At 37.6% G+C, this 18,776-nt stretch overlaps 1 protein-coding gene across 2 annotated transcripts in view; it reads left to right on the top strand.

Annotated features, from left to right (window-relative positions):
* The window catches only part of ERC1 (ELKS/RAB6-interacting/CAST family member 1), a 292,972-nt gene that overhangs the window by 224,976 nt on the left and 49,220 nt on the right, over positions 1 to 18,776 (top strand). For both annotated transcript variants that reach the window (XM_085324014.1, XM_085324013.1), the window contains one exon: positions 9,948 to 10,092. In XM_085324014.1, coding sequence (XP_085180140.1) covers positions 9,948 to 10,092 — 145 coding nt within the window. The remainder of the gene's footprint in view (positions 1 to 9,947; positions 10,093 to 18,776) is intronic.

Here is an 18,776-nt window from a genome sequence, read left to right as displayed (position 1 = left end):
AGACTAGACTGACCACAAATTGAGTAGATTTAAATTTTACTTAAAAAAAAAGCCAAAAATGAAAACTAACTGAAGTTTTCAATTTCGGAAAGGTAAGCCTTGAAAAATTAAGGATGTTGATTAGCAAGTAAATTAAGCAAAGGACATAGAGGAATCGTGGAATTTTTTTAAATGAAGAGTGCAAAACAACRATGTATTTACATCCTAACAAAGGGAGAAAAGTGGAGGGAAGACATAAAAAGTCTGTCTTTAAAAGAGTGTCTGTATAGCTTCATCCAAAAGGAAATTATGAGAAAGTAGCAGCTTGTACATCATCTTAAAAAACAGTCAAGAAACAGAGCYGTTTCTGGGAGGCTAAAAATTACAGGATTAAAATGAGATTTATCAAATATCATGCTGAATTAGACCTTCCAAAGGAAATTGAAACAAATAGTAAAACATGCTGTAGCCACAAAAATAAAAAGATCAGGAAAAGAAGTGGAACCACAATGCACTGAGGAGAGGTCTAGGATTAGTGATAGTATGCATATGGTCTTGAAATTGAGTGAGTCATTTTGCCTTAGTTTTCGATAATGAGAACAATAAAATGTAGTGGAAGGAGGAATGGGGACCTACCAAAATGAGTATATTGTTATGGAAATAAGAAATAGGCAAAAAGAAGAGAAGTAAGGTGTGCCAACTAGGAATAACAGTCATGATAGGTGTTTGGTAAAGAGGTGGAATCACCATCAGTTTACATCTTTGATTCAGGTCTAAAGATTGAACAGTTTTCTAAAAATGAYTATGTTATGAGCCATGATTGAGCCTTTTTACATGATCAGGAACCACACTAAGGCTGCAGTATTGCAGTCATTATTTGCCTGATACAGCTGAAATGTTTTTCTACCAGCTTTCACCTGGAGCCTGATTCACACTGGCACAATTAAAGATCAATTGCTTTCACTCTCATTAACTGTGGTTCTTTGATAAGTAATAATCGATGTGAATTTCACGATCTGCTTTCTGTTCCTATATTTTGGCAGCATTGGCTTTGGCAACTAAGCGTTTGATGCTGTAGCAATGTCCTGAAGAACCACAGTTATTCCAGGGGTAAGGGACTTCTGGTGAGATTTGGGCTTCTGTTTTTTCAGGGCTAGGTTTTAACTGGATCAAGAAGCTGCAGGGATACACAATCTCTAGTGCTAACGGCAGGGAGGGGGCAGGAACCTGATCAAGGGAGGGCAGAGGCATCTCTTTCAGCAGGAGCCCTGTCTTATGTCAGTTTGGGCTGATTGTGAAACCGCATGCTAAGCTAAAGCTCAACCTGTACCTGACTGTGTCACAGGAAAAGAAACAAGAGCTGCTTTTCTTATAAGGTCATTTTTCAAAATCTGGTGGACATATTCTGGTGGTCTGTATTGCCTGGATGAAAATTATACCTAAAGTTTGTGCTCTGTTTGCACTGCTGTTAGACTGCAGATGAAGAAAGACAGCAAAAGTTTCAGGAATTCCTTCTTAGAAAAGCCAGCTCTGGGGAATGCAAGAATTGCGTGAGTACTTCTGTCTCTCATCCAGTTTCTACACTGAAGGCTAGTAAAACACGAAAAGCTGTCTTTAAAAAGTTACTACCCTTTCTAGGGACAAATGACCAAGAGCATCAGGTGCCAGGATTGTAGCTTCTTTCCAGAATGGGCTATCTTTGAGAACTTTCACTCTTCAGGGCAATTAGGTAAGGCTCATAAAGTGTCAGTTTACTAGCTGTGATATGCAGCAATTTCTTTTTCATAGGAGGAATACCATCTTTGGTAAGTTATTAGTGGATTGGAARGTCCTTCTGTGAAAGCTTTAGATTGTTTTCTGGGGCTGTTTACAGACATAGTCTGCAGCTATACTGAAATTCTGAGTGCTCAGAACTGAGACGTGAACAGGACTCGGAATCATAAATCTGGGCTTCAGCTACCAATATGTTAAGATTAAGATGAAAAGCTTTAAGGAAAAGAAGAGCTGAAATRGTGAAAAAGGTAGTATAAAATGCTTATAGGATTACCTACAACTATGTTGAACCCATTGAGGGAAAGGACTTTGAAAAGCATCTGCTGTGTATCCATCCTAGCAAGGAATGAYGCTTCTATGATTCTAGCTGTTTAGGATGTTAAAGAAAATATATGTAGGAAAGTCCAAATATATTGTTAATATCTTTCTTTAAGCAAGGACAGCRCAAGTGGTTATGTTTCCTGTATCTAAATTAACAGTCACCATTATCACACCATTCATGCTTCATTTGCATGATTAAAGGGGTTCTCTTTTGTGACCACACTACTTTTTCACAAAGAATTTACATTTTTTATCAATTGTTTTCAAGTTGTGTTCACTTGTGTGAGTAAGGACTTTGAAAATAACAGTGCAGAGGTGTAAAATAAGGAGGCTTCAATTTTCTCAGGTCAAACAACTCTCTATATTCATCTCACTTAATTTGCTTGAATATGCAGGACTATCTTTATGGCAGCTGTGAGAGTTTAGATCATAGGTGAGAAAGATTGCTGAAATTCCATCCAGACCAGACAAAGGTTTCTTGTTGATTCAGGAAACAAGAAAACGAATGGGAGGAGTAGCATTATCCCTTTTGATTGAGGATGTAAGTCTGCATTTGGAAAATTAATTTGCAGTCTGAGGTTTGATTATTCCCAGCTGTAATTAAAAGAGCAGGTAATACATATTGCCAAGTTACTTTTTTTTTTTCCCCCAGCTCCTTGCAGCAAGAGGTTGCTACTGTTTCTTTTGGATAAACCTTTTACTCACTTCGGGATTATGGTGATACTTTGTGCTTTTCTTATGGCTGCATCTTGAATACTGCAGAAATTGTAGCTGGTGCAAAATTTGGCAACTTGTGTATCAAGTAAGATACTGGTTTATTAGCGTATTAAACCTATGTTCTGTGGTCTGACTGCCTCTGTTTTTCAAAGTAACTTTAAGAAGGGGATTCTAGTATCTAGAACTCTGCATGGCCTTTCTCTTTTCTCATGAGATAGTTTAATTTCAGTAAACAGAGGTACAGGCTGATTGCTCTTAATGGCTGGGATTGTGGAGTGCTGGAATTTTGAAATTTACTTCCTACGTGATTCAGAGCATTTGGCATCTCTTATTAACTTTATGAAAATACTCCATTGCCAGCAAAAAATTGGGAAAATGTTGCATTTGGAAGTCCTATTGTAAATGTGCTAGCACAGTTCGTTATTAAAAGGATGATGTTAGTGCAGGATAACCCTCTTATTGGATCAACTGTTGGGTGTGTTATATTACTAATTACTTTAGGAGTTTAGCAAATGTGACTCAAGAGAGCTATATCGTGGTACTAAACATATGAAATCAATGAATGCTGTGTCCTAGCACTCTTGTGTTCTAAGCTGTCATCTGAATGTCTATCTAGCTATCCTAATACTGCAAATTTTATCAGAATTTCTTTGTCGAATAGTTCTGTATATTTTTGTCACTTCATTAGAGTTTTTTATTTATATGCAAATATAAATRTCAAATTTATATTATATTTTGATCAATATAATTTGCATGGTTAGTAAGAGGAATGGATAAGAAATAAAATGTGTTAGATACTGCAAGAACTGAATTGCACTGCACATGAAAAGAATTAATGTCCTTTATCAGATTGTCCTTTAGCAACAATAAATAACACATGTCTTATTGTAATAATGATTTGYTGTTGTACAAATGTCTTTAATAGAAAAGTACTAAAAACCTGTTGAGGATTTTCTGTAGGCTTTGAGTAAAATGCAGTGGACTAAAATGAGGCAGCTGAAGCAAGTACTGCCCAGCTATCAGCTCTGCCCTTCTCTAAAGATTGATACCCTTGAAGCTGGAGCAACTAAATGTTTTAAGAAACAGCAGAACCTTTCTGGTTTCAAGCCTTGTGTATTAAGACATACCAGCTGAAATTAGAGTTTATCTTAAAACACGACATTGAAAACTCTTGGCAGGTCAGTCATCCCTCACGGAAGAACAAGTCTCTGTTGAAGGGATCGATTGGGCAGCTAGGAGCACTGGCTACTTCAGTTGTCCAAATTTAGACTATGCTGCTAAATGGTGTCATTTAATGCCACCTAGCAAGAAAATGGATTTCATCCCAATAATGAAAATAGACCTGCTGGCACTTTCTCAGTTCTTCAGTGATATTAAAATCAAAGCTGCTGCCGATCTCAATATTGCTTTTATATTATCTCATCCACATTTTCAGAGCTATTCCACTTTRGAAGAAATTTGAAATAAAATAATCTATAACAATGTATATATAACATTTCTATATGGCATTTGTGTTCTMCCTGACATATGTAAGCATATTATTTTAATTAATATGTATAGCATTCATGATTTGAAGCATCATTAATTCAGCACTGATTGCAGTCTGTTACTAATCTTTCTAATTATACAGCTGATAAATATTCCAGCACTGTAGTCCTGAGAACTGGGCTGTGAAGTATAAAACATCTTTTTAAAATTCATTTTGTATTTGTTTTTTGCTAAAAGGATTCCTCYTCTTTACTAAGAGGGAGCTGTGAAGGAATTTATATAGTCTGAATGCTGTAGAGAGCCGTTTAAAGACATCTTTATTTTATTAATATTTGTGTGTCAGAGGACAAGCTTGGCTGCTTCAGTAGTTAAAGTATTCAAAATGTTGTGGATGGACCTTTTTTATTACTTCTTATTGGACTGACTGTGCTACAGCTCATTAGCCATGAATACAGCATATTAGTCCTGCCGTGCTGAGGGTTCCTGAGTAGTTAGAAAGTCTCATGTCTCCATTTGCAGAAATATGCTGTGGTTCACCAAAGAGGAAAAAGGGGAATGAAAGAAGAATGGTGTCTGCAATGCTCTGAGGAGTAGTGCTATGGTTTTGACTACACAGCAGTCAGTGCATTCATATCTAGCACCCTGGGGGGCTTTGGTGCTAATGGTRCTTGGTGACTGAACCTGTGTGAGCTGTAGTTCATTCTTTTCCAGGCTCATTCAAATACTTGGTCACTCAAACTACCAAATCACTTMTTTATCCCCATGCAAACCCATAAAAGAAATATCACCTGTGCTGGATATGTCTTTTTCAAGGGTCTCTGTAAACAAGCTTTTGGGATGCTAGCACCTACAATTTATATTAACATCACTGCAGCTGCTAAACTATCCTCTAAGAACAATATTGTTCAGTGTCTGAAGGATTATGCAGTGTAACTCCCTTGACTTTAAGCTCTGTCGTCTATGCTRCAGAGAGAATTAGAAGACAAATTTAGCAAAGCAATGTTTTCTATTTCCATAGTTTCCAATATTAGAAATAATTAATTGTATAATAGTGTATAGTTAATTCTAACCTTTAATTCAAAATGAAAAGTATCTCTGTGGTTGAGCTTCTTAAGGTTTTTCCTTGATTCAAAGTTTGTAGTGGAAACCAAGCTACAATTTAAACTGTTGCCATCTTCACCAGTTATCTTCCCARAGCTAGCCATTTGCATTGACAGTTTGAAGGAGAAGTGCGTTCACACAAAATCCTATTTTGTTTGTTCACAGGAGTATTAGGATAGCCTGCAAAGGCTTCCAAACAACCTCATCAGGCAACCTCCAAAAGCTCAGGATATTTGGCATCAGCAGAATTCAGTTACGGCAGTGTTCAGTGACTTCTCAGCTCTGACATTAGCACTGTCCTCTAAACCTGTATCTCAGGGTCGGAGCCATTCCTTTTTGCTTTGTCTTTGGCATCACTATTAGAACTCTCAGTCCCAGTTGAAATGGATCTGAAATAAAGACAGTGGATGAATAAAAAAAGTATCCCAAAGGACTGGTAATCCTGCTATATAATTATTTTGCAGTGATGTGGGTTTATATTTGTTTTTTAAAAAAGGAGGTAAAACCAGAGTTCTTCAGTTTGTTTTGCCTTTTTTTTAACAGCAGAAAGAACAAATAATAACACTGATCTTAATATGTACACTACTGTCTCTTAAGAATTGAACCTGCTTGTCTTGATACCATTCCAGTCAGTAGTGATCATGATCCACATTCACTGAAAAGCTTCAGCATATCTATGGAAAAAAATATCCTCTACTCACTAGTGCACTTTTTACTATCCAAGTTAGAGTTAATCCTAATCCTCTTTTCACTGGATTTTCTACACTATTGTCATTTCAGGTTTCTCTTGGTAACATCTGGGCTCTTTTAAAGTCTCATCACCTGTTGTGAGCTGCTCTACAGCTCAGCACAGGCTAGAAAACRTGCCCAAATGGAGAGATAAATAGGCAATTTCCCTCTGCTGAGTTGATGTTGCCACAGTGAYGCTGCTAGCACTATCTGAAATACCTAAACTAACTTGTATGTGCTGTGTTTATATGACCTGTAGTGCCTGTGGTGTTAGATATTTTAAAAGATCAGCCAAATTGGTTTGTCCAACAAGTACATGTTTTTCCTATCTCTTAGGATAATTTAAGACCTCTGGTGATGTTAGCTGGCGAGACAAGCTTTGGTGAAGAAGCTAAGCCTGTACCACAGGCTCCAGTACTCCTGAGAGATTTGCTCTGATGCTACCAGCACCCTTATAGCGGCTCATTTTCTCCATCTGTCAATCTCACCAATCTTACAGTGTGTTCTTCCAGGCAACCTGGGAATAACTGCTGTCGAGGAGGGAAACAAAGTCAGTTTTGYAGGGCTCTTGAAACACATATGCCCTGTCTTTTACTTTGTAATACTTACTCTTTCCTGTCTTGTAAAACTTTCCTTCTGTTGTGCACCGTTACAGATGTGTTCCCTCTCAGCAGAGGTGATAGTGACACCTACACTTCTCCTGTGTTATACATTGTTCRTTTAGCTTGTAGAATTGAAAAGAACATATAGATTATACCTATTACATGACAGGATACTTTTCTTCTTTTGGTTCTTGTTTCAGTAAGGCAGAAAAGCAGAAGACCACAACTCCTTTCACCCCGTTACTTGACCAGCACCCCAGTCTCWCACACAGTACAGCACTGAAGCGTTGGACAGAAGGATGTGGGTTTTCTAAGGCATTGTGGTGAAGATTACGCAGCCATAAATTAGTAATGGATTGCTAGCCATATCTCATTGTCCTGGTCCTGGAGTTTTCACTTAAGAAGTAGAGGTGGGCAACAAAGGATTTGGTTGCAGAAGGTATTCTCTACGTGCTATTGAGGCACCTCAAATTTCCATACCAGAGTAATGGCTACATAGATAATGTTACAKAGAGATTCTTGGCTCTGGTCCTGAATCATCAGCCAGGATTGTGGATTTACTATTAAAAGAATAAGTGTTTCTTTAGAATCAAAATAGATTACTCTACAGAAACTGAAAATGACCAGAACTCCAATCCAGTGTGTCTTTCCCAGGATACTGATAGCTAGAAAAAGCAGAGAACATGTATCATGTTCTGTCACTTCATTCTCTTTTCTTTCTTTTTTCTTTTTTTTTTCATATTTCAGGCAGACATCCAAAGCTGGATACTTTTCCATAAAGCAAAGCAACAAAAATAAAGTTGCAATAATAATGCAGCCATTGTCAGTTTTTCCCACACCTACAATCTTGACATTGCAATTAGGAATTTGATGTTCAGCTCTTCCTTTCATCTCCTTTTTTTGATTCTGTTTAATTGTCAGAATGTCTGTATTTTTTTCTTAAAATAAATATATTTAGAGTAGCTTTCAGTTTATCTGAAAGTGTCCACAAAACACTTAACTTGGCACATCTTGAAAGACGAGGGAAAATTTAAGGTACTAGTTTTGCTAGATAAGRGAGTAAGGCAAGAGCCAGGTACTCTCTGAACTGGATCTGTTAAAGTTGATATGTTAGTAGTCTWCTTAGAATAAGTTTACTCTATTAGCATGTGCAAGAAACACTTGTATAAATCCAGAGATGAATTCCACCTACAGCAAGTCCTTTATGTAAGTCCATTCTGCTGCCAGAGTGTGAAATYTGGTTTGTTGAAAGACACACTTTCCATTCTTGAACAAAGAACATGGTTCTTTCATGTTTTTTGATACGCAATACATGGCTTCAACTGAGATTGTTTTGATAGCAAATTTCTGTATATGGGTAGCTCCAGCAAAACTCTAGTAGTCATTGGAGGGACTGAGGAGAAGAATGGAGATCATATCTTAGCCATGTTCTTTTGTGCCCTACTTTCTTCCACCTGTGCTGTGATAGCAGTCTCCAGCCTTAACTGACATAAACATTTGTAGAAGCTCAGTCACAGACTAGAAGCAGAAGAAGTCAGGTCATACATTATCCTCTCTTCTCACTTAAATCCGTAAGGTCTAAAAAAAAAAAAGCTTTTCTTCCATCTCCATCTATCGTTCTTCTGAAATTAGTCATGCGCTTTCTCATCCGTAAATCAGTTTTCACCCAATGTCCTACCAATACTTTACACCTTTCAAGGGAAGGCAGTGTATTTTTCACATGTAAAAACAATGGAGGCTCTTTACTTATGATATTTCATCAATATGACTGTCTTTCAAAGAGAAACTACTTCAGAACCTTTTGTCTTCTGATCCAGGACTGAGGAGTTAGCATGCTTTCCACCAGTTAGCTCTGGTCAGAAGTGCTTTTCTGGCTACTGCTGAGCTGGGTTAAAAGGCTGTAACCCTGAGCTGCTTCTCAGAAGCTACTGTCTTCTCAGATCTGTCAACATAACTGGGCATGTAGTTCCTTTCTGGTCCCTTTCTACTAAAATGATCTATTAAGATTTTTTTGTTTGTTTGTTTGTTTTTTTTTTTTTTTTTTTTTTTTGAGAGAGAGAGAGAGAAATTATTGCTCAGATCTTTTAGGAGAATGAGGTCAAGAAGCAGATATATAGGCAGTTATTCTGAAGGACTGCAAGGGGGCAACAGCAAATATCTAGGACAGTAAATTCTTCATCCAACTCAGCTATGGCCAAAGCAAGCTATCTGACAGCATCCTACATATCTAAATGTTCATATCCCTATACCATTGACTTAAGCACTGAAGTACCTTATGGAATAATTCCACTCCCCATTCTCAGAAATATTGCAATAATTAAATGCATCTTTTAGTGCTCACCAAGGTCGAAAAAATGTAAAATTTTCAGCATGTAACAACTAAAAGTTTTTGTACTTCATTAGTACCAGTCCCCTACCTTTTCAAGCTCTTGGTTTAAAAGTCTGGTGAGTTGGATGAGTATGAGTATGTTTAAATATGTCAATTTTAAATGAAAGCATTGTCCATTGCTTTTCAAATTTTTCTTAATTGTATATTCTTTCATATTGAGCTAAATGAGTACTTTTTTGCAGCAAGTATGTATTTTGTTTTATCCACAGTTAAAAATTCCTGACTAGGAATGTCAAGATAAAGAAAAAGGATAAGGAAGTTAAATCAGTAAAATGCCTTGCACCATTTCTACAAAGCTACAAATGGTTTGTAGTGAGGGCAGGCCTACTTTGGTTTTAGTTTCTCAGGACTTTTATCTGCCAGGCTCACTACTGTCTTGATTATGCGCAAGAAAAGTCAGAGTAGCTTGAACATCCTTGAGGGCATCTGTTTGTTGTCTCCTCATTAACTCCTGTCCTGTGCCTTCTGTCGCAGAGTATTTCAACATGTAGTACGGAAGTGTCTGTGTCATCGTTTGCTTCTGGAAATGTTCAGAGCATTGTAAAGAAACAAAACATTCAGACAAAGTAATAGTAGTAGGTACTATAAATTGAGAACATGAGTACAGAATAAGAAGTTCTATTATGTGTTATCCTTTAAGCGGTAACCTGGTAGTCAGCACAACAAGTTTTGGGGAGCCAGGAATGAGAGAAGATCGACTTCCTGCACAACTGGCAGGCTGTGAAAATCACATTTTTTTCTGCTTAGTGGAGTTTCACACTGGTATAGCATTTGTTGTATGCTCAGCTCTTTGTAGATGCCTCCTTTAAGTTTTGAGAGACGATCACACATTTTTATGTGTTTTTCAGACAAGAAGCCCTTCTTGCTGCCATTAGTGAAAAAGATGCCAATATTGCTCTGCTAGAACTTTCATCCTCTAAGAAGAAGACCCAAGATGAAGTGGCTGCACTGAAACGAGAGAAAGACCGCCTAGTGCAACAGCTCAAGCAGCAGGTAGGTAGAGGAGGGTAGGAGGGAAAACAGTTAATAATCTAGTGTTGTGAGATTAGGGTCTTGATTTACGGAACTGTATAAATTAATGACGTATAATTCCTTTGCATGTTGGGACAAAAAGTACATAAATACTGATTTCAAACTGATTACTGATTTTGAAACCTGTGAAACACTGTGGGAAAGAAACAGTCTTAATGTTGAGGGAAGTTTTTTCATGTTACTGCCTGGGTAGTAAATGTATGATAKAATGCATAGGAAACAGTCTATGAAAAAGGAAGTAATTTTTATCTTCTAGAGACATAAATAACCACAGATTCAGGGAAATATAGTGGTACATCTTTCAGTATTTTGTATTTGCCTTGTCAGAGAGGAATCATACAAGAAAGGAAATTCTCCTTCCTATAAAGGTTGAATTCAGATATATTATACCCCTCAATCTCTATTGTGGTTTCTGATTTGTGACAYGAGCCCCATAAGGTGATGCCAGCTAACTGAGTGGAATTTGGGAGGTCTCATGCCAGTGAGGAGATTGGTCTCCTCTTATTTCTCTTTTTAGTTCCTCTCTCAACTAAAAAAGACTTGCAAAATTGTAAAATACATTTCTATGATTTTTTTATGTTGGGATAATGAGAAAAAGTGTATTTCTATTCAAACATTTAATATTGTATTTCTGTATTAAATGTAAAGTGAAAAATATTGCTAATAAAATGCTGAGGAAGCAAAAAGCATCTTGGGCAGTTAAAGATTTATGATCTGAAAAATCTGCATAGATTTTTCACTTCAGCACTTCTGGTGGATCCTTTGAGTTATTCCCGTGCCACTTTCCCCATAATAGCACATATGCCACTGCCAGTCCAGTGTCAGCTTCTTCAGTACCCTGATCTCATCTTACAAAGTTTTATGTACAACATTTTATCAGCCAGATTATTTCTGCTTTCTGATAAAGGATTTCTTTGCTTATTCCTTAGGAAGCAGCAATATGTTGCTGCCTATACAATTTTTAGGTAACACTTATTTAAGGTTTAATTTTAGAACAGTAATTTTGATAGTTACACCAACATTAAAATAATTTAGAAGTGTAGTATACAGACTCATATTACTTAGTTTTCAGCCACAGTTGTAATTACTCTCACTTGTCAGCAAGATGGCCTCCTTCCAGAACAGGATTTAGAAGTGTTCATAGTAATGTGAAGTACTTTTCTTCTTCATGTAATTGTCTGTATGTGTAGCATTCTTAATATGTATTACCACTTATTCCAAGAGAAATTGGAAATTTTTTTTACTAGCAGTTCTTGTTGGCTTGAGTTTAAATTCTAACTCCTTCATCCCCTTTGCCCTTCCTGGATTGTTTCTGGCTCTGCTTGGGTGGTGGATAGAACGATCTTTAGCAATTGTTTTCTACCAAAAATTGTATGTATTTAACTCATATATCATCACTGTGATTATCTTTAGTGACTTAGGTTTCAGCTAGGTGGTTTTTGGTATTGGTRCCATTGTCATTAGTTTTCAGTGTTGTTAAAAAGTTTCTTAATTGCATATATTGTCCCTAAAATGACATAGCCTTTTCCTTTAAGATGCCCATCCTTAATGATGCTTTTGTGTTTAGGTGTGGTGTACTTCAGTTTCCCAAATGAACTTAAAATACAAGGATGATTCACTTGAAATTGTTCTTGCTGTGAAGTGAGACCAGTTTCAAATCTGGACTCACACCCCATTTCTGAACAGCAGTTCTTTTTCAAAAAGTTTACTGAAATGTCAAGGTGCTTTTGAAACTTTTATTTCCAAAACCATCATTATCTATGAAAACTTGTCATTGTTCCTCCTCTTAAAAAGAACTTCCGTAAAGAAAACAAACAGTGATCTCCTCAAGAGGTCTCTGGTATGAGCGATTTTGTGTATAAATATAAAATCATAGATAAAGGGGCTGCAATGTACCCAGTGGATCCTCGTACCCCAAGGCAAGATATATATTTTTATATAAACAATATAAATTATATTTAAATGATTCATGAGAGATACTTGTTTGACCTGACAGAGATTCCACATATCCTCCCTAAAACCTATGCTAGATCTTGAGGATGTGAAAGTCATCTTTTATCCTTTTTGGTGTATACCTTTCAATACTGCTGAAAGAAGAGCCGTTCAAAGATACTTATTATGAAATGGTAATATTATTGGCAGAAAACTTAGCACCTTTGTAGGTTTCAGGAGATCTACCACCACATTTACTTTTTTGATGCCAATAACGTCAATATGTGTTTTCTCCACATTGATGTCACCAGTTCAAATCATTCCAACTTTGACAGCTTCAGAAACAGGAGATGGGAGGGAAGAGATGGCTGTGAGATTTTCCAAGATCCTCGTTGCTAGAGTAGTCAAAGGGAATCTTACTTTTTCACATGAATTTCGAGTAACATGTATACTTGGGCCCTTATGGTCATCTTAAGTTATTATATTTCACTCAGGTCAACAGCCTCATATTTTCCATCAGAAGCATTGCATTTCTTAAAAAGAGCAGTTTCATCAGCCTGAGCTTTCTCTACACGTATCATTCGCTACACTTGAAGAAAATGAAGCTCCATCTGTATTAGTAGCTAGAAGGAACTATATGGCATTTCAAGGGCTTCCTAAAAGTCTAGCTGTTAAATTTCAGGTAGAAATTGTGTTTAATACATCTGCAAGTTTGTAAGATCTTTCATTCACAACTGTTCCAGAAAGACAGACGACTGATGCTAGTTAATCAAGATCATCTGGAAGACTTTGAAAAACCATTCTRGAACTTAAAAAGTTCATTCAACCCTTCAGATTCAGAATTGGGATCCTGACCTCAGCAATTCCTTCCTTGTGTCTTTGTTTCAGAACTGCTAAGCTCTCTGATAAGCATTTCATATTTCAGTCATCTCACTTCTAGGAAATGCTTGCAGTTTGTGTCAGGAAGGCAGCTCTTTTAGTTGGCTGACAGACACTATTGACTGAAAGGTTCCAGTTTTCATGTACATGGAATGCAAAGATGCTGAGCAATATTGGAATGAGGTGTTTTTTATGAAGACTTATGTATGCTGTGGTAAGTATCATAGGCCTGATTTCTGAATCTCATTGCAAACTGGAAAGAGCATCTGACAGAGATATCTCTTCAGAAGTTTTCTGTCTGCACTGCAATAGTGAGTGTGAATGGATCTAATTGTCTGTGTAGAATTCAGGCTATGCCTTTCTTTCGCTTGTGCTAAACATCAATCAATTGCTATAATAGTTACTGCTGTTAGTGGACTGCCTTACTGTTAATTAACTGGTCTTAGAGCATTTAAAGATAAAACTCTTTCCTAAAACAAGAACTCAGTCTGATGATGAGCCTCGATTTACATCCTAAAAGATAATTTCCGAGTTCTTCAACCCTGCAATTTAGCATGATTTTCATGTATTTAAGAAATATCAGTGAAGACACAAGGAAATGATCAATCTGGAGGATTCTGTAGAGATTCTTTTCTCCATCTGTCCTTTGTTCTGTCCCAACACTATGTCATGTTCCAAGTGATTCACATTGGAAGTGTATTACTGTGAAAGAGAAGGAAGGAGTCCTGCCAAAGACATATTGGTTCTTTAATTTCTTTAAGTGTGTATATTAAAGTTTGGATGAAGAGAGTCATTTTGGAAAGAGGATATGGCATCAATGTTGTTTTAATTTAGAGTTTCTAGGCTCTGAACTGCAGGAATGTGCCTCAATATAGAGACCATTTCCTAATGAGGCAGTCAGAATTGACCAGGCTTTCCAGTAAATGAAGCTGCCTGTTTCATATTGGTTGTCAGTCTCTATGAGGGATTTCCTCTATCATCAGAAAGGGAGGCCAATTGCAGGGCGAGGGTCACCAGCTAATGTGGTCCCARTTTACTTCCTCCCAAAGTACTTTGTCTCCCTGACTAGTTCATGGTGAAACAGTGGTTGGGAGGCTGCTTCACAAGAGGGGGCCGGGGCTGATGCAAGAAAACAGAGCTGGAGGGTGTCTAACAAAGTCCAGATGTACTGTGGTGAGCGCCAGCCAGCGTGTTCAGATTATAAGGCATACAGAAGCCCCTGCAATGTGTGTCACGCCAGAACTGGGACCCAAGGAATGTTGGCCTGTCTTGTGGCCGCCCAGCCACTGCTCATCTGTTAGAGAATAGCCTATCTGCTGTTTATTAATTTCTTTGCAAGCTAAGTTTTAACAATGAGCATACATTTATTGCAACAGTGTGAAGCTGAGTTGTAAATGGAAGGCGTATATGAATGGGCTGAGGTTTTCCAGTCTGTGGGCTTTGAAACATAAACATTTGGGGTTTTCTACAAGTTATTTGGAGAAAAGATTGTCCTTTTCTRTGTTTGTACAGTGTCTAGCTCAGTGGGGGCCCAACTTGACCAGCATCTCTAGGCACTACTATGCTATAAATGTTTAGTAATGGTGATGAAATTGTTGGGAGGCTCTGAACCGTRTCAGTGTTTGAGAGCTTGGAGTGTTATTCAGTTGAATTGTTTGTAAATCACTGTATTCACTTGCATTATAATGTAAACTTTTTCATAGTTATTCCCAATTCCTTTTTAATATGCTCTGGCAGAAGTTATCAGGAACTAGTTGATTCAGTGTTATGGATGATGATATCTCAAAATTTTCACCTTTGAGTATTGTGACTCCAGATTAGGTTAATGCTGGGAGCATTTGTACTGTACAGCCTTTTATTAAGCAAGAGTAAAAATAATTTTCAAATCTGTTTTTCAGTCTTTCCAGAACATTTTGAGCTTTGATCCTGTTCTTCAGCAGGCTTGCAAAACCACCCAACCAAGTTTGTTTTGAATACTTCATAAACATATATTTTTAGTCTATCACACAGGTTGTTAATATAAAATATTGAATAGTACTGAATATGGCATAAAGCTCTGTATAACCTACTAGATTCATTCATCTATTTTGTTAGTTAATGATTGATAGCTACTATGGAGTATAATTTCCCAAACAGTTTTGTACCCACATTTTTGTAGCTGAATCACAGAAAACTCATCTCACTTCAAAGCAGAACCAATTATATCTATAATCTGTTCTTAAAGACTACTAGTGAAGGAGTCTTTGAGTTCTTGGAGTATTTTTTTCTATTGCTCAGCTCTCCTTATCATTATAATGTCATTGCTCATGTATAATCTCCCTTATTGCAGATTAAGCTCATTACTACTTATTCTGTTATGAGCATAGAAAATAGATTATTTCTTTTTTCTTTTTAGCAGCCCTTTAGGTTTATGATGAATGTTGTGGTTACCTCCTCTGTGCTTTTTCTCTAAACTGAACAGTCCTGGTTCTTTCGGTTTTCATGTGTCTTATTTTCTAGATATCTGATCATTCTTGTTGTTCTCTCTTGGATTTTTCTCTGATTCTTTCTCTGTTTCTTTCTCTCAGTGTGGTATCCATAACTGGACACAAAACTCAAAATGAGGCCTCTCCTTAACTGAACTTGTTGGTTTGTTTGTAAAACAGTGTTGGAAGTCTTCACCTATCCGTGCAAGTCTCAAAACTATTTTCTCGGTGCTGTGTTGTGCTTCCTCCCCACAAAGATTTTCGCTGTCTTTCCTTATGAAGCCAAGGTGCTGCAAAGATTTGTTTCTCAAGTAGAAGCATCTCACTGGGTCATGAGGAAAAGGAAGGCATTTTGAATTCTAGAATAGCCTCTCCCCCCAAAAAATATTAGTTTTCCACTGTTACTTGTTTCCCTGGAAACCCAGCGCACTGACACCTGACACTGCTCTCCTATGAGCTTTTCCAAAGTGAAGTTCCACTGGTTAAAGTTATTTCTCTTTGTAAAAGGAGAATGTAAAATTGGGTCCAGGGAGACTGACAGGCAAGCATTTTCCCCTGACTACCACAGAGCCATATCAGAATTACCACACTTCTGCCAGTTCCTATTACCACCCTGCCTGATGAAGTAATACAGATTCTCTAAGCGTGGCACTTAGTCTCTGCTTTGCCTTAGCTGCCCTGATTTGAAACTGTGTCTGATGAGAGTGATTATCCTGTCAGCAAACGAATTTCTTCTTCAGGTGTCACGGAGGCAATCACTGAAAGTAATTGCTAAAAGTACTACTGTTTCATGACAAAACTACTGTTTTTCTCCAAGAGCATCTAAGAGTTCCTGGCGGTGGCGGTGGAATGGTGCCGACTGAAGTATAAATGAGTGGAGGTACCTTTTAAATCACGGCACTATCAAAGGGACTGTAGGAAGTCAAAGGAGAAGTATTCAAATTGTTTGACTGGTGGTGTGATCGTCCTCATAGTTGAAAAAATATGTTAAAAATAAATGTTTAAAATGCAAGTGATGTGATTCAGGGACCTTGGATTGTTAYAGTCCCTGCATACTTACGCTAGCAAGAGTGCAAATAAATGCAAAACARGGAAAAGAAAACATATGTGATAAGAAAGTTAAGAGCAGATCGTAGAGTTTTAGGGGGCACTTACATTTCAGAGGTTTCAGCATATGTTGAACAGAATAGAAGGCATTCGGTAACCTCCGAATRCCACATTAACCCATTCACAGCAGCAACGTATGCCTGGGCACATTAACACTCTTTGCTAGGAAATTTTCAAGAAGTAGTGAAGCATTTGGAGAACTATTCTCACAGTAGTAGACCAGTTGCCCAAATATTACAGTCGCARTCTTACGTACATCCTTCTCTGGGTATGTGGTTAGTGTAGTGATCTCTCTTCAGGACCACTAGGACCAGTTTCTTTAGGGTTAAATAGCACTTAAAAAAATGTGAGTGTACCATCTTTAATATACACAAAGATACCAGAATATGTAGTTTTTATAGTACGTTTTTAGCTGTTCTGACAGTGTAGCTATCATACATGTGAGCAGAGAGAAGTGAGGGAAAGCACTCTGTACACTTCCCATTCAGGCAGCTATTGGACTAGGAACAGAAGAAAGTTCTGGCTGAAGTGAATATATATCCACTAATTGCCTCTCATCAGGCATTGCCAGCTGTCAGATTCAAGTATCATGGCTTTTGTCGAAGGCCTGTAATCCACCCAGATTATCAATCACAGCGCTGCTTGTTTTGCCAGTCTTTGCTGCTCAGTAATTGTTTCTGTCAAGCAGGGAGCTGTGCCAGGAACAGACCCGAGGAACCCGACGGCAGCCGAGCAGGCACGGAGAGAGAGAGTGTTGTGCCCTTGAGCACAGCTTCCTGAAGCACAGCATAAGAAGCACTTACAGATTAAAAGAAACTACCCTCCCTGCCATGTGTTCCAGACTTTTTTCCCATCATTTTTAATCATTAGTTACCACAGTAACAGCATTCAGTGCAGTGTCAGCACTCTTTTCTGTGGCAGCATTTCACCTTCCTATGGTATTACATATGCTCTCGTTCCCCTTTCCTTCCTCCCTTTACCTTTACCCTTTTCTTTTTGCTTTACTGAATAGTAATTATATATGYTCAGGTTAGTTCCTTACTGTAGCTAGCCTCATGCTGCTGGAGAAATAAACTGTCTGTTGCCCTTGCTCTAAACAGTCACGCATRTTTTCTGTTTGTACCTTGAAGAGTGTTTCGATCGGTAATTTTTAGGGCTCAAAAACAGCTGTTTAGAAGAGCTCATGATTGCCCTGCTTATTCCTTCTTAATTCAAGGGGTAAAATTAYGAGTGCATCTTCTTTTGCTTAACTTCCACAGTTTGTGTGGTACGGTTGGGAGGGAGCCGTGCACAACGACTTCCTGTTTGTTGGCCATTCCCAGGATGTGCCTCAGGGGTAAAATAGCTGAAGCTTTCCCGCAATCAGTTCTTGTGGTTGGGTTGGTTTGGCATCACCAGTTTAGTATTTGAATTTATGATGCTTGAGCACTGACCGGAAAATACATTGAGTTTATGATTAGATTTAAAACTTTTCATTCAGACAAATAGTTCGGTGAACTCCGAAGTTTTGGTGACAGAGAGGATTCTACTTAAATTTGTAAAGAATCTCGGTGAAGTAAACCCATGAGTATATTTTGTCTAAAATAACAGGAATTTCACACAGAAATTTCAGTTTTTGTACAGCAAGGTTTTTATCACTTGTTTGAACTTGGTAAAAATTCAGTGATTTTTCTAAGTGTGTAAATGACCTTCCTAAATATTTCGTTGTTTGGGTGGCATCTTTTTCTAAACAGTTCCTCTTACTTTAAGCTAATCAGTTTTTCCTGGCATTGGCAATTGTCTAGAAGACGTGTCCTGATAATTCATCACCAATTAAGATTTGCTAACTTGGTAGGTTATGATCATTGGTTCATGCATTTACTATGCTTATTCAATAGGGAACACACAACACCTTGAACAGTTTCACAGTAAAGCTATAAAACAAGACACCGTGTTGCGGCTACGTCTCTGTGGATGAAAGGTTCGACAAACTGGCCGCTGAGCTCGTCTACAGGCTTTAATATTGGTTTTAATTTGTATTGGGTCTGTTACTGGTGAAATGATAGATGGTACAATGTGTGTTCCAAAAATGTGTAAGGAAAAGGCAAAGTAAAAGATATGAGGTGATTACTTGCTTTTAAAGAGATAAGCGAAAGATAAACAAGGTTTCAAGTGCATTGTAGATTAACACATACAACTTAACATGTAAAAAGTGTTTCCTTTACTTGATGGAAGAATGGTGGAAAGGTTGAGGCACCTAGAAATATTTAATGAAATTAGTGA

The sequence above is a fragment of the Rhea americana genome, unplaced genomic scaffold, assembly GCF_003343005.1.
Source record: "Rhea americana isolate MKP2758 unplaced genomic scaffold, rheAme1 scaffold_9, whole genome shotgun sequence".
NCBI lineage: Eukaryota > Metazoa > Chordata > Aves > Rheiformes > Rheidae > Rhea > Rhea americana.
The sequence above is the reverse complement of the archived record's forward strand: the minus strand, read 5'-3'. Positions and strand labels throughout refer to the sequence as shown.